Source organism: Sus scrofa, chromosome 15 (assembly GCF_054392235.1).
Source record: "Sus scrofa isolate SSC_HxYL_T2T_F1_AM1 chromosome 15, Sscrofa_HxYL_maternal_Yorkshire_Landrace_v2.0, whole genome shotgun sequence".
In the NCBI taxonomy this organism is placed as follows: Eukaryota; Metazoa; Chordata; class Mammalia; order Artiodactyla; family Suidae; genus Sus; species Sus scrofa.
The window spans coordinates 82866892-82883272 of NC_139397.1; the positions used below are offsets into that span (position 1 = coordinate 82866892).

General features: G+C 33.8%; 1 protein-coding gene across 34 annotated transcripts in view; it reads left to right on the forward strand.

Moving 5' to 3' along the window:
- SLC4A10 (solute carrier family 4 member 10) overlaps positions 1-16381 on the forward strand; it is a 428088-nt gene that overhangs the window by 383923 nt on the left and 27784 nt on the right. For all 34 annotated transcript variants that reach the window (XM_085001241.1, XM_085001266.1, XM_085001254.1 and 31 more), the window contains 4 exons: positions 4190-4351; positions 6051-6164; positions 7206-7367; positions 14705-14956. In XM_085001241.1, coding sequence (XP_084857367.1) covers positions 4190-4351; positions 6051-6164; positions 7206-7367; positions 14705-14956 — 690 coding nt within the window. The remainder of the gene's footprint in view (positions 1-4189; positions 4352-6050; positions 6165-7205; positions 7368-14704; positions 14957-16381) is intronic.

Here is a 16381-nt window from a genome sequence, read left to right on the forward strand (position 1 = left end):
AATTAGGGACACATAGAAATCTTGTTTGTTGTACAAATATTATAAAACTCTAAACATGATTCTTGTAAGATCACTTGACCTATTGCCTATTTTCTCAATTTTTCTCATTAAATATTTTCTTTCAAAATCAAAATCAAATTAGTTACTGTCTGTTTAAAATTCTATCCTGACCTATATTTTACTACCTTTCTTCTTACCCTAGTCATTTGCTCTAAAATAAACCTTTGCCTTTAGAAAAATAAAATATAAGCCTTAAATCACTTTTGTTGTTTTCTTCTGTATAGTTAATGTTTACTCTGTTTTATTTTTCCCTAGGAAAAAAAATAACCTTACCAGACTAATTCCTTTCAGAGAGCCATTTAAATTGACCAGTAAAAGAAATGATGAGCTCAACAAGAAAAAATGCTATTAGTTGTTCAGAATTTAGACATGGGATCATTGTCGATACATTCAGCAGTGCAACTTCCATTTATATTCTGACTTTGTAAACAATAAAGATTTTGTGTCTAAAGAGACCCTTGCTTTTATCCCTCATCTCAGTGTCCCCTACAATGGAGTAACCCAATAATGTCATCTCTAAATTATTTAACGTGATAATCTACTCTTTGTGTTTTAGTTTCTTGAATAATTCAATGTTAAATAATAATATTCATCTATGTAATAGCAAATCCTGAATAATAACTTTCTAAAAGACTCAAAGCACAATGATCTAGCTAGCCATGAGTTAATTTTAAATATTGGAAGTTTTAGAGTCAAGCAGAGTACAGTGAAAAATATTTTGCAATCAAAGCAAATCTAGCACTTTTTTTTTTAAAGTTCTGTACTAGGTGCTAACATTATGGCAGAAATTTTCATATTATTTCTTATTAGTTAAAAGCAGTTTTTGCAATGGATAATTGCTAATCTTGACCAGAAATAGCCTTTATCACCAAAGGCAATGCTGCATAAAAGAGCTTACAGTTTTTAAGCCAATGAAGGCCATAATTTTTTTCTTTCTTAATTGTTATACTAGTTTTGGTTTTTTTCTAAGCATAATCATCACTAGCACCAAAAGCATTTTATTACTAATGCTCTGGGCTCATGGCTATTATAACTACTATTATAAAAATGTGATATAATATTTACTTTGTGTGTTACTCACTTGATAGCTTTTTAATTGAATTGTTGCTTATCTCATGAATTATAATTTATATCTTACTAACTCAGCAAGGGCAAAGAACTTAGGCTTTCTCTGATTCTCTTAAACCACTGAATGTATAGTTAAGAGTTCAGTTAACATTTAATGATTGTTTTGAAAAATAGTCACAAATCACAAATTTACCATTTAATGCAAATGTTTTAGTTTGGTTTGTTTTCCAGACTTACTGAGGTAGAATTGACAAATAAAAATCATATGTATTTAAGAGATACAACATGATGTTTTGATATATGTATACAATGTGAATAATTACCACAGTCAAGCTAATTGACATACCTACCACTTTACCTAGTTACCTTTTTTTTTGAGAACACTTAAGATCTACTCTCAGCAAATTTCAATTTAATTCAGTGTTATTAACCATAGTCACCATGTTATACATTAGAGCTTCATAATTCATTCATTCTGCATAACTGAACCTTTGCTCTTCAACCAATATTTCCCAATTTTCCTCTATCCCCAGCCATTTGTAATCATCATTCCACTCTCTGCTTCTGAGTTTGATTTTTTTTTAGATTCCATATGTAAATTAAATCAAACAGTATTTGTCTTTCTCTGGCTTATTTCATTTAGCATAATGTCCTCCAGGTTCATCCATGTTACAGTGATTGAATTTCCCTCTTCTTTAAGGGTGAATGATATTTCATTATATATTTATACTACATTTTCTTAATCCAGGCGTCCATTGACAGACATTTAGATTATTTCCACATCTTGGCTATTGTGAATAATGCTTAATTCAAGTGTTTTATAGCAAGCTAGAATACTTAGGTTTCTATGTTTATATATATTTTTAGCAATATCTCAAAATCTGTCATTTGCCTTAGGAATTCCTAGGCAAGGTTTAAAATATTCACAAGCAATTAACTAGCAATTGGTTAAGAATTGTTTCGTTGCCAGAATTACATATTTAGCTTATACATAAATAAGGGGCAGGACACTAACGCCAAATTTAATTTCTTATTTTATCAAACAATTTTTACCAACTTATAAAATTGTTGAAACTTAGAACGTGTTGAAGAATAATTAGTAGAAACGAGTTTGTCAACAAGCATTTTTTTCATTTTTCTAAGTGAAACCATATGTGAGACTCAAAATAAGAGAACAGAATTTAGATTTAGTTTTCACTTCCAAATCTCAGGACTTGGTGTGTATGTATGGGGGGGCGGTGGGGGTACAGTTAGTATAAACCAGAAAATAAATGTAGAATTTAGTAGTTCACAAATTTTCCTTTTTAAATAACACACTGTCCCCACCAAAAGGAAGAAAAAAATAAATATGCTTTTCAAATTTGCTTTGAATTAAAGTAGCAAGGCAAGCTATTGGCAATTTATTATAGCTTAAAAGACGGTAAAATGACTCTTTAAATGTTTTTAAGAATTGAGACTACTACCCAGCCAAGTTCAAGACTTGGAAGACTTTTACATCTGCACAAAAGACTGAAGATGATCACAAATCTATCAGACAATGTGTTTACAAAGGAGTTTCTAGCTTCTCTTTGTATTTGGTCATTCTTCTTAACCATGACTTTGCTTAATAATTGCTTTACTAGCATCTCTGGTAAAGGAGAAAGAGAAGAGACTAAAAAAATTCAGGGTTGGTTTTTTGTTTTTTTGGTTTTTTTTTGTTTGTTTGTTTTTGCTTCTTAATTTTAACAGAGATTTGAGAGAAGGAAAACTAAATCTATAATTAAGCCCTAGGGGATTTTTCTTTGGTTTTTCAATTAGCCAAGTTATTATGCTCTGTATTAACTTAATATTGATAATTGGAATTCATCTTTAGCTAGCAAGCAATATTTTCATTATATTAGAAAAGGGAACATAATTGTTTTATATAATTATGAAGTATACTAACAATTTTTCTAAAGAATCCAAGCCTTAGTCGTAGCCACCCAAAGTAGATTTTACTAATTTGTTTTGGGATAACAATGTAGTGATCTGTGATTTAGTCTAGACTCATTGAAGTTATTTATTTTCTGCTATACAAGGACTCTAGGTTCTGTGGCTTTATTCGTTGGGCAGTCTCTGTGTTGGTGATCAATGCATTAGCCCATATTTTTCTCTAAGAAATTTCTGTACCATGGCACAATTCAATTTTTGTTCAGGTCCACAATATTAACGAGGTCACTGGATAACTTAAACTATTCTTTTATCTGTTTTGAATTAAAAAAATAGAATACTAAGCTTTAAAATAAAATAGTAGAAACCAAAATGAGTTTAAAAGAAAGTTTTTATTTCAAAATATTAATGTCTAAAATGCCCAGTTCGTTCTCCAAGAAAGGAATTTTTTTGACTTTGCTGCCACCTCATGGCTAAGGCAGCAATTAGAAATAATCCTTCATGGATTTATAAAGTATATACCAGGAAAAAAAAAAAAAAAAAAAGACCATGAAGACCTAGTAAATATGAACTTTGCCTTCTCCCATAGCAACTTTTTCCCTTTTATTCTGTAATTTAAATTTGAGCTCCATCTTTGACTCCCAATTTCATTCCAATAATGATATATCATAGTTTTTTTTTTGTTGTTGCTTTCCTCACCTTTCTCGGGAGTTTTTGGACTAACTAAATCTACAAAATCATTGTTCTTCTTTAATATGCCATAGTATTCCCACCATAGGCATCATGTTTGTATCACAACTTTGCTGCCACCTGGCAGTGGTGAGGCCATAGGAAATCACTTCACTTCTCTCCACCTCAGTTTCCTCAGACCTGAAATAGAAATAATGATAACTACTTATTTTATAGGATTGATATGAAAATTAATTAAAGTGATTGATAAAGCAATTAGTTCTATAGATTTAAATTTAATTGGAAAAAGGCAAGAATTTTAGAAGTGGTTCATATTGTTCCCTGCCTCCTCAAATAGGAGCCATAATTGAACAATTTCAGCAGCTCAGCTGCAGTTGATCCAAAATGTGAATTTTATGAAAGATATGTGTTCTTTTTTTTTTTTAAAACTTTAAAGCTCTATTTGTTTAACTTCCTCTGGCAGGAATGCAAGTCACTGCATGGAGAGTATGTTGGACGAGCCTGTGGCCATGAGCACCCATATGTTCCAGATGTTCTATTTTGGTCAGTGATCCTGTTCTTTTCCACAGTTACTCTGTCAGCCACCCTGAAGCAGTTCAAGACTAGTCGCTATTTTCCAACCAAGGTACTTAGACTACAATTTTCCTGACTAAAATGTCAACCAACATGAAGCATGTTATGGAGTCATACATGTTTTAGGACAAAAGAAAGAGCTACTGTTATCATTAAAGGAGCCAGTAAAAGGTTTTTGTGTGATTGAGCTGCCAGGTTAGGAGCAGGTGGTGGGGGAAGTAAAGAGAAAGGATTTTGTGATATAGGTGCTGGGAGTGCATCTTCCCTCCAGGCTTATCTCCTAACTTCAAATCCCAGAAATAAACTCCCACTTTCCCTGCTTTCACTTTTGGAACTCAAAAGTGCACACTGCATTACTGATTGTCACTTTCTTGCCCAGTGAAGAGTGGGAACTATTCCAGCCTGACAGACACTTCATAGGAGCCACTGTTACATTCTGTAATTGGGAAAGCTCCTGCAAGACTCATTGGAACACTATCTCTTTCTCATTTTTAAAGTGTCAGTACCTCCCCCTAACCCACCATGTTTGCATCTGCATATTTGGAAAGGAAAGTAAACAGAGAAACAGCTTAGTTCAATATTTAACACTGCAAAGTAACACCTATGAGGCCTGACTCAGCCAAAAAAGAAAGAAAAGGAAAGAGAGAAAGAAAGAGAGAAAGAAAGAGAGAAAGAAAGAAAGAAAGAAAGAAAGAAAGAAAGAGAAAGAAAGAAAGAAAGAAAGAAAGAAAGAAAAGAGAGAGAAAAAAGAAAGAAAAGAATAAAAAAATTCATTTTAAGGGATGAGCTAAAGATTGTGATGAAAATTCCATTCTGGGAAAATGTTTTAAGACTGTTTCTTTGAGATAAAACTTCTGTTTTTGTTGCCACTTCCCTCCCTAAGATGGAAGATCCATTTCTTTTTTCTTCTTTAAAATTTTATTGGAGTATAGTTTGACTTACATTGTTGTCTTAGTTTTAAGTGTACAGCAAATTGGGAAGATTCATTTCTTTTCCCCAAAGGCTTAATTTGATTAATGCAAAATTATTTTTTGTAATAACTCCTGAATTTTGTATGTGTTCGTGTGTGTCTCATAAAGGCATCCTAATAAAAGCCCGATCTTGTTGATTATTTTTTAAGGATTTTTGCTCGAAGACAGCTTTATAAATGAGAAATGACTTTAAAAACTGGCTTACACAGAATAAATTTGTCCACTCTCTTGTGCATATCACCTACTGCCATACATATATCTCAGATAAACTAATAAAATATGCTTCTTCAAATAAAAATAAATAATTTTATTTTATGTTATTTCAGGTTTATCATATTAAAATGTTACCTGTGTGAGAAAAAAGACTAGAATTCAGCCAAATCTAGCCATGCAACCTTACTCTGTGTTCTAAATATTCACACACTTGAGTTCATAATAAACTTAGATTTTAATCAGCACCACTGGAGTAGTGGTATCATTAAAGATTCCCATAATAAACTTAGATTTTAAATAAATACTAAAAAAGCACAATGCCCATTGTAGCTATTCCATAATGCCTCATTCTGGAAAAACTGAGTGTGTATTCTTCTAAATGACAGAGATACCCAAATATATACTTGGGTTTTGACAGAGTTAATGTTAATATTATAGTATGCATAAAATATAAAGTTATGATATTATGTCATAAAGTGTTTATAAAGTGTGATTCTAGATTATGTTCCTGAGTATTCCTCACTATTTATAGTTCCTTCAAGTGACAAGTGTTTTCATTATTTTTAGGTTCGATCCATAGTGAGTGACTTTGCTGTTTTTCTTACAATTCTGTGTATGGTTTTAATTGATTATGCCATTGGGATCCCGTCTCCAAAACTACAAGTACCAAGTGTTTTCAAGGTGAAGTTATCATAGCATTTACTATCTCTCCATCTCTGTAGGTCTAATCTTTATTCAGATGATGGTTATAACACCAGTACTTGGGAGTTTCATGAAAATATAAAGAATACAGGTTAACAGAACAGTCAATAAAATGCCCACAGCATGGCTAATATTTTAAAAATAAAAGAAATCACAAAAATAGAAAACTAGAGGCCACTTCAAAAATTTTCCTGTTAATTATTCTATTGGGAATATCTACATTCCTAAAAGATAAGGATGCATTTTGAAAATAAGGGAAATGCATTTTCTTGATGTATAATTGCACATTGACTACGACTTGGAAAAAACAGATGAAATTAGTCTGGAATAGAGTTCTGACCGTATTACTAACTTTGTGACCTTGGGCAGGTTACTTAATCTCTCAACCTCAGTTTTCTCACTTGTCAAACAGAACTGGGGAGTTCCTCAAAGAATTGTCAAAATGAATTCCTTTGGGACTCATCTCAGGCACCAGCCATGTTTAGCACCCTTCCCTGAGCCCCTGATGTGGCCAAGGGTTTTTTTTGTTTGTTTTTTTGTCTTTTGCTTTATATGGTAGTCTGAACACACATCTAAGATAAGAGTTATACACAGTTGTCAATGTCATATTTGTAAATTAAATAAATTTGCCAGTCATGAACAGTAAATATTAATATGCCTTTATTTAATATAAGTATTGTTTGAGAACACATATTTTTAAGCCAATCTTTTGGAGTTGAAATCCTATCTCCAGCACTTATTGGCTTTGAAACCTTGAGAAATTTACTGAACCTCTCTATGCCTCAGTTTCCTAATCTGTATCTTTTTAGAATGTTGTAAAGAAAAAATGAGTTAAAATATTTAAAGGACTTAGAATGGTGCCTTATAAATGCTTTGTGAATATTATTATCATTATTATTAAATATAACTCACTTGGCATATCAGTTTATAATTAGGTCTTTCCTGATAGAATCTGTAAGACAATTTGATTTGATATTCATTCACCCAGTTAATAACTCTACATTCTTTAATTTTTCACAGCCCACAAGAGATGATCGTGGCTGGTTTGTTACACCTTTAGGCCCAAATCCATGGTGGACAGTAATAGCTGCTATTATTCCAGCTTTGCTTTGTACTATTCTAATTTTTATGGACCAACAGATTACAGCTGTCATCATCAACAGAAAAGAACATAAACTAAAGGTATATTTTAACAACTGTTTTAATGTAATCAGTGTGACTTACCTGACATCAATTGATGTTCATTATACTTTGCCTGAATTCTTTAGTCATTTACATTGTAAAATATTAAAATATTTTCAGATTTGTAATTTTATTTTCTATATTCATAGAACTTTTATCATATAATGAGCTTAAAAATAATTAATTAATTTTTTATAACACTATAAATCTAAATTCAGAAACCTCATCTCCAGGGCTTAAAATTTAAAAACATTGATGAAGTTCCAGATTTCTTTACCATGTTTAACACATTTTAATGAAATAACAGTCTATTTTGGTGAAGAGTAGATTTACCAAATTGTTTTACATCTGGCATTCTTCTCTTTCTCTATTTGACCCTAAGTATATTAAATTGATTGCATTCATTATTGGAACAAATTACATCTTCAAGTATTTGTTTTTTAATTCTGTCTATAATGTCCATGACATTAAACTCCGGTTGTAAATATTATATAGTTCATAAGTGACCTCTTCATCAAGTTTTATTGCAGATTTCAGTGACTTTCCTCTACAAAGAGGATAAATATGAATATACCTTATTTATTGTATTCTGACCTTGCCATTTTGCAGCTGTGAATAATCAGTTGTTTGCTGGTATGTAGTTTGTCTGAAATCTGTGATGTGAGCACTATCATTTCTGGGAATATGTTAAATAAAGTCAACAAAATCACTAAATGGTTAAAAATACTCTGAATCAAACCTTATAAAAACAGAACATGCACAGTCTTGTTTGTTCTGGCATCATGGGATATTTGATATTTGCCAGCCATCTTCATATACTCCTTAAACTCTGGAAACTTTTCATTGTCAGAGCAGCAGAAATCATCCTATATAGAATTTTTACATTTGTTAGAAAGATTTAAAAAATTTCTAATTGATTGAACTATTTGATCAGAAGTAGTAGTTAATAAATATAGGAAAGCACAATTTTTTGTAATTAATCTTACTGAAAAGGAATTTTCTCCATTATATTAAAGAGAATGTGTACCTGTCTTAAAGTAAACAATCTTCTTCACTGTCTTTGTAGAAAGCAACTTGAGTGCTCAAAACATTTTTAAAAATAAGTTCATATTAACTTATTTTTGTCAAAGGAAAATTTTAATTATTATTATTATTATTATTATTTTTGCTTTTTAGGGCCGCACTCACAGCATATGGAGGTTCCTAGACTAGGGCTCTAATTGGAGCTACAGCTGCCGGCCTATGCCACAGCTGCAGCAACGCCAGATCCCAGCCACGGTCTGCAACTCACACCACAACTCAAGGCAACACCTGATCCTTAACCCACTGAGCAAGGTCAGGGATCAAACCCACAATCTCATGGTTCCTAGTCAGATTCGTTTCTGCTGTGCCACAATGGGAACTTCAGGAAAATTTTAATTATTAAAGATATATTCTACAAAAATAGTTCATGAAGTCTTAAGAACTAGACCAGTGGTGTGCTGGTACATATTTAACAACCAGTTCTCTGTGTATGAAAAGAAAGACCCTGATTTATAATGTTTACTGATTTTCATTATGTGAATTCTCCCATCATGGCCCATTTCAAGCTATGAAAGTGACATCAATTGGCAGGAAAAATTTTGAAAATTAAACAATTGGCTCTTATAAGCCTATACGAGCTGGCTCCAAATACCACTGAACTACATTATTCAATATTGGAAATTTTGAATCATTTACTGCTCTCAAAATAAGAAATTCAGATTTTCAAGATTAATAATCTACTTATTTGAAATCAACAGTTTAAAGATATTATTTGCTTTAAAAATATAAGCCTTCTGCAAAAGAAAATAGCACCATAACTTATTAAAGTTATATAGTTAACTAAGTAGATCCACAAAACCAGTGTTAAGAACTTTATGTTGAATATCGTAAATCTGCTACTCTCTAAGAAGTGGGAAAACATTTTTTCCCTAGACACGAGTTTATTTTTTTTAAAACTGAAAACATCTTTATTTTTCTCATATCTATTTTTATTATATACCTAAATATATCTATTCATATGACATATGTTGAAGAGCATTATCATGGTAATTATCCTATGTCAACAATATAATTCTACATTATCACTTTTAACAGTGTATATATTTCATTGTATGAAACATGTTTTAAAATGCACTGAAAGTCTCCTGTTTTAGAAAGAAAGCTATATAATCATTATTTCCCATTATTATGGAAATTTTTTAGCCTTTATAATTAGGCAGAAATCTCACTGATTTCACTGAGAAATTATTCTTTGTAAATGCTATCGGCTAAACTGATACAGGCAGCATTTTTTTCTAAATATTAGTGGCATCGTATTGAAACAGAAAGATTAGCTAAGGGTGATATTATTTTTTTGGCTGTCCTGTATCCTTGCTCATTCTAGGTCTTTCCACCTTGTAAATCACATAGCGCTTGCTTACTCCTTGTTCTTCATGAGCCTCCCATAGGCCCTTGACATTCACAGACTTTCTAGAGCCCTAAATCAACAAATATTCTATATTCCCTTTACTAATGTGTAGAGTAGCTAAAATATAATAAAGCATTTTTTAAATGGTCCTTTCGAGTATTTGCATTTATAGAATCAAATATGAACTAAAGCAGTTAACGAATCCGACTAGGAACCATGAGGTTGCGGGTTCGGTCCCTGCCCTTGCTCAGTGGGTTAACGATCCGGCATTGCTGTGAGCTGTGGTGTAGGTTGCAGACGCAGCTCGGATCCCGCGTTGCTGTGGCTCTGGCGTAGGCCGGTGGCTGCAGCTCCGATTGGACCCCTAGCCTGGGAACCTCCATATGCTGCGGGAGCGGCTCAAGAAATAGCAACAACAACAACAACAAAAAAAGACAAAAGACAAAAAAAAAACAAGCAAGTTCTTCCAGTGAAGACATATTTTATCTACACAGAGCTTTTTTGTTTTGTTTTGTTTTGTTTTTGGCCTATAACCCTTGACTTCCCTAAGCTTCAATATAGGGTGGTCTCTTGCTACTGATTTTCCTGTTAACAGCAAAAAAAATCACTTTCTCAGCATATTCTTTACTCAGAGTGAACAATTTGTTCCATAGTCTCCCCGCCTGTTGCTTCCCTGAAATGTTTGCACAGTCTCTGGCTTTAACTTGAACCACATTGTCACAAAAAGACACACGTCTCTTAAATATATCTCCAGACCACAAGTTAACCACATTTTTAGCTTTTACTGATTTTCTTTTCTCACTTGAAAACCCACTTTTGCCTTGGTTGGAGCATTCCTGGAGATAGTTTAATGAATGATGATTTCCAGCTTCTGTATCACGTACCTGGTAGATTCCACATCATGCATATAAGTCTATATCACATGTCCAAGTCACCTAAGAATTCATCATTTCATTCTTCATCTCTCAGAAACTTAATTTTTAGATCTTTTCACTTTTTCTTCACTTTCATTAACAAAGCCAGTAGTTGGTTTTCTTTTAGAGGATTATTTCAAAAAATTTGAAAAATCATCTTGTATTACTGCATATGCAGTAGAGCTATGCTGAGCTGAAGAGTCTAGGCTCAATTCTCTGACTAAGTGGCTGAGTTATCCCTCAGAATGAGGAAGTTCAAAATTAGTCAAATTTTAACTCATTGCACCTAATTATCCTTGGGGTCACTCAAAAGTATTAGTTGCAAGTGTCAAACTTGAAAATGGAAATTATCTATATGATACATAGATGTAAAGCTGTACTCTCTCTAACATTTCTCATTTGTTTGTTTCTGCCCCAGAGAAGTGGAATAGGCATAGGTTAACTGAATCCCTTTGAAAAACAGTAAAAATATCCACTTGTTTTTTAAGCACATCCTCTAAAAGTGAAAAGATAGAAAGATATTATCTTTCAGAAAAGAAAGTTTCTGTTAAGATGCAACCACGGGCTTTTCTACATGTTTCTGTAGACAGTTCAGGCTTCTTTTGACATCATTTTTAATAAACAGCAATACAATCCCAGAGCACTTGAGTAAATGAATGCATTTGCAACATTCATTTGGCACCACATTCTCTTGATGATTATGGCATTTGATATGTTCTTTTTTGCCCTCTTTGTCAGCCTGGTTCTTCATGTCAATCTATAGTCTTTTATGTGGTTAACTTGACAGATGCAGGAAATTGCTGCCAAGCTTTGAAATGAATTTTTTCAGCAGTGGCATCTGGGTATCAGATGGTCCTCTTGGCTGGCCTCTTGTCTTGCTGCATGTTGGTTTTAGTGGGGTCTGGTGTAGCATCACCTGTTGCTATGCTCCCTTTTTCTCCCATATGTCCATTTCCCGTGATTCATGGATGAATGTGAGAATAGAAGCTCTGGTTCTGTCTTTATTTCAGAAAAAAAAATCTACAGAAATATGTTAGAAGGTGCAGAGTTCTCTCTCTGACAAAGGGATGCTTCCCTTTGGCTGGCATGCCTATCAGCTAATAATTTGGTTACAAAGACCAAGTTTTTAAAGACATTTTAAATGAAAGGCAAGAAGAAGGATGGTGATTAATTAGTGAAAGTGCCAGAACTGCTTTATTTATTTGATTCACATTAAATTAAGATGCTCCCATTGTTGTAGATAACCAGGGGAAATTATATTTTTGTTTTTATCATATACTTGGACTTGACTTGACTTTAGCTTTCTAAATTTAAAAGGAAAATGATTCCCTCCAAAAGCATTATTTTGTCTGCTTCCTGCATTGTAGAATCCCACTGTTTACATTTATATCATATTTTTTAAACACTAAGACAAGAGCTCTAGGAAATTATAATCATGAAGAAAGACTTCCTCCCATTATTAAGCCATAGTGAGCATGAGCATGCGGAAAGTCCAGGGTGTTCTAAAAGCACAAGCCTGACCTTCAACTCCGTGTCCTTTGCCCTTCTCTGATGTTTATCTTTCTGCCCCTAGACCTATTCCATTCTCTCTTAGCAGTATCACAACTTTGCAAAACAGCCCAGAGGGTACTATTCATATTGAACTGCCTCAGCAGTGGATGCTTGAGTAGTCAAGTCCTTCACTGTTCTGTATTCTTCTCACTCCAAAGTCCCTAGGACAAAACATACTCTAACTGGTTGAGATGTTGTCCTTAAATGGGACTAAAATTTGAATTCTATTCTGTGCAGCTACATCTTCTAAAATGTTCTGCAAAAGGACCAGGGAAGCATAGGATGACCCTGGTGGAGTGTCTTCTTATGCCTTTTTGGTTATGCTGACACCAGGGTGTTTCTCTTACCTCTCTAGCTCTTAGTAATGCAATCTTTGCTGAGTTACTTGCAAAAAAAAAAAAAAAAAAAAAAAAAGTTTCTAGAGTCATATTCACAAGGGAAGTTGAGTTTGAGTTTAAGCGTTTGGATGAACTGGAGCATTGTGCCAGAGCTGACCCAAGGAAGGGTGCCACTGAATTGGTGACAGTGCAGGAGGAAAAGGTCCTTATGTGGAGATCTCTCATTTTCTCCTCACTGTCATCTCCTGCACTTTTACAATTTAGCAGGGATAAGCAGAAAGGAAAGAAAGTGCAACTGATTTTTAAGGATATTTTTCTTAATAAAACAAGCAACAAAATGAAATAGAAGAAAGAAAACGCTACCATGACCTGCAACAAATATTCAGTATGTTTCACACTCCAGGATGTATTAGCTTCCAGATTAACTAGAAACTGGTTGCAGCTTGATAATACTGCCTGTACAAAAAAAAAAAAAAAATTATTCCTCTAGAATAATTTGTATTTTTTGCTCATGTTAATAATAATAAATTAAACAGCTGTATTTATTTTAAAAATGCATCTAAGTTTGATTTTAAAAATATTTCAGTTATACACATTTTCTTTTAAAAAGTTGGTCTGTAACTTTTTGATTGTTGTTGTCCATCAATGATTGCACTAAAAACTGTGAAGTATATTAAATTGCCTAAGTTTACCTGCCCTTAAGAAAATATACATACTTTTATTGAGGAGCCTTGAAACAAATGAGTACAAAAGAAAAATTTATTGTTCAACTGCTGGACTATAGTGGTTCCTAACATTTACTAGGTGCTAACTAATATATTAGACATTGTTCGAATGACTTGCAAAATCATTTGCAAATTATTCTCACAACAACCCAGCAAGGTGTCTCCTGTTAGAATCATCACCATTTTTTAAAATAGGGAAACAGAGGCACAAGAAAACGATTTACCTAAGAACACTGGTTGAACCAGCATTTGATCCCAGGCCATCTGCCTCCAGAAATTATACCATTGGTAACTACTTAATTATACTACCTTTCATGAAGTAGCCATTAAGAGCTGGAATGTAAAATAGGCCAAGCCATTTGCTACCTCTGAGGCTTTACACTCTTAATTTCCTAGGGAGGATGGAGGGAGAGGGTAACTCAGCTCTTCCCCACCTTCAATTTATCTCCTCAGCGAACTCTTAGCAAATCACCCTCCCCAAGGGGAGCAGTCTCCAGTTCCCCATACTTCCATTTGCCCCTTGCACCCATTTTCCCTCATTTATATTTCCTGCCTGGTTTAACAAAGCACTGACGTTTGCAGTAGCTAGAGATCAGTGATAGTGGAGTAGGATCTTAGAGGAGATAGAAAACACAAAAACTATCATTTTAAGGAGAGGCCAAATTTTTCTATTGCTGAAACTGAAACAGATGCGAACAAGATAGTACTATATCAGGATAAAAATGAGTATATACAAGGAAGTTTAGGTTCTATGATTTTTTTTTTTCCCAATGAAAATTGCCACTGAGACAAAAGAGGGCAGTTGGAAACTAAGGGCTTAAGAAGAGTTTATCTTTAGGAGCTCTTAGCAAAGGACTTCTTGGATATTGTCAGGAAGTGGTTTCTATTCACAACCAGGCCATTCTTAGCTCTGTTGCAGTCATAGCCCTTACTTTGTTTTTTCAACCTGATGCCTAGTATATGATTGGCACTCAATTTTTTCGTGTGAGTTCATGATGAATGGATATATGAATTGCAAATTAACCTGCCCATTTAAGGAACCTAAGTGAAGTGACTGTATTTGATAATGACTACTGATTCAACAGAACTAGGATGGAAACTAATGTATCATTAACTCAGAATTACACTAAACCTGTTAAAATATGTAGAAGTCACTATAGTCACATTTGCAGTAGGAACATCTGCAGCTTTTCTTTAAGTGGGTTATATATTTTGAGACTATTATCTTTCATCTTAATTTATTTTGCATTTAAATTTAATTGTATAAGATTCAAGACGGTATCTCTTTTTCTTTCTTTACTGTTTGATGGTGGTGGTGTCATTGGTCTCTATGCTAAATTCAGGTAGTATGAGGATCCTCTTTTCTTTCTTTTAACAGAAAGGTTGTGGGTACCATCTGGATCTGTTAATGGTGGCTGTCATGCTTGGTGTGTGCTCCATCATGGGCCTGCCGTGGTTTGTGGCTGCCACTGTCCTCTCCATCACTCATGTCAACAGCCTAAAACTGGAATCAGAATGTTCAGCTCCAGGAGAACAACCCAAATTTCTTGGCATTCGGGAACAAAGGGTTACTGGGCTTATGATTTTTATTCTTATGGGCTCATCAGTCTTTATGACCAGTATTCTGAAGGTAATGAAATTTGCCTTTATGAATTTGAGAAAAAGCTGAATATATTTAGTATTGTTTAAGAAATTTCATTTGAATCTAAGCCATCAATTTGTAAATATTGTACAGCATGTGATGAAAGTGATGATTTTTTTTTTACCATGTTTATATAGCTTCTTAACAAGAGAAATTATGTGCTATATTTTGGAATCCTTAAATACATACAAAATTTAATCTGGCAAAGTAAAATTTGATGTGTAAATTATCGTAATTTTGAAATGGTAATCAAGTTATGGGAAACAGTCACTTTTTATTTCTGACTGAATTGTGACCTGAATTTATTGCAGGCCTACACAAAATAAAGTATTTTCTTGTCAGTGAGCAGATAAATTTGCAGTTAATATTACTTAGTATAAGATAAAGGTGCAAAGATAAGCAGTGTCATGGTCACAGCCACATATATAGCCGCATATGTAATTATTATATTGATAATTTTTTTATCAAACTATAGTTGATTTGCAATGTTGTGCCGATTTCTGCTATACAGCAAAGTGACTCAGTTATACATACAGTTTTGAATTTTAAATATTCCATAAAACCACCACATGGACATCATCATTGTATAAACTTATTTTTTCACGTTTAAAACAATTGAATCCATTTTAAAGAGCATTAAAGAGTAATTCTTTTTTTTTTTTTTTTTTTTTTTTGTCTTTTGGTCTTTTTGTTGTTGTTGTTGTTGTTGTTGCTATTTCTTGGGCCGCTCCCGCGGCATATGGAGGTTCCCAGGCTAGGGGTCCAATCGGAGCTGTAGCCACCGGCCTACGCCAGAGGCACAGCAACGCGGGATCCAAGCCGCGTCTGCAACCTACACCACAGCTCACGGCAATGCCGGATCGTTAACCCACTGAGCAAGGGCAGGGACCGAACCCGCAACCTCATGGTTCCTAGTCGGATTCGTTAACCACTGCGCCACGACGGGAACTCCTAAAGAGTAATTCTTAAAAAAAAAAAAAGAGTAATTCTTTTGTCATAAATAATTTTGACAGATATTTCCAAGGTGTATCAATTGTATTTTAAATTATAAATCATTTTAGCTGCCCATATTTAGAAAATTCTAATTGATTTATTTAATCATTCTCACAAGTTTACTTTTAATAATTTACACATGTACATTTGCAAGAATTAGTTTCTATGTTATATAAGTAATTATAGAAGAAAAAAGATAAGGAGATCTTTCAATTAAAAAGATAAAAATTAGGAGTTCCCGTCGTGGCGCAGTGGTTAACGAATCCGACTAGGAACCATGAGGTTGCGGGTTCGGTCCCTGCCCTTGCTCAGTGGGTTAACGATCCGGCATTGCCGTGAGCTGTGGTGTAGGTTGCAGACGCGGCTTGGATCCCGCGTTGCTGTGCCTCTGGCGTAGGCCGGTGGCTACAGCTCCGATTG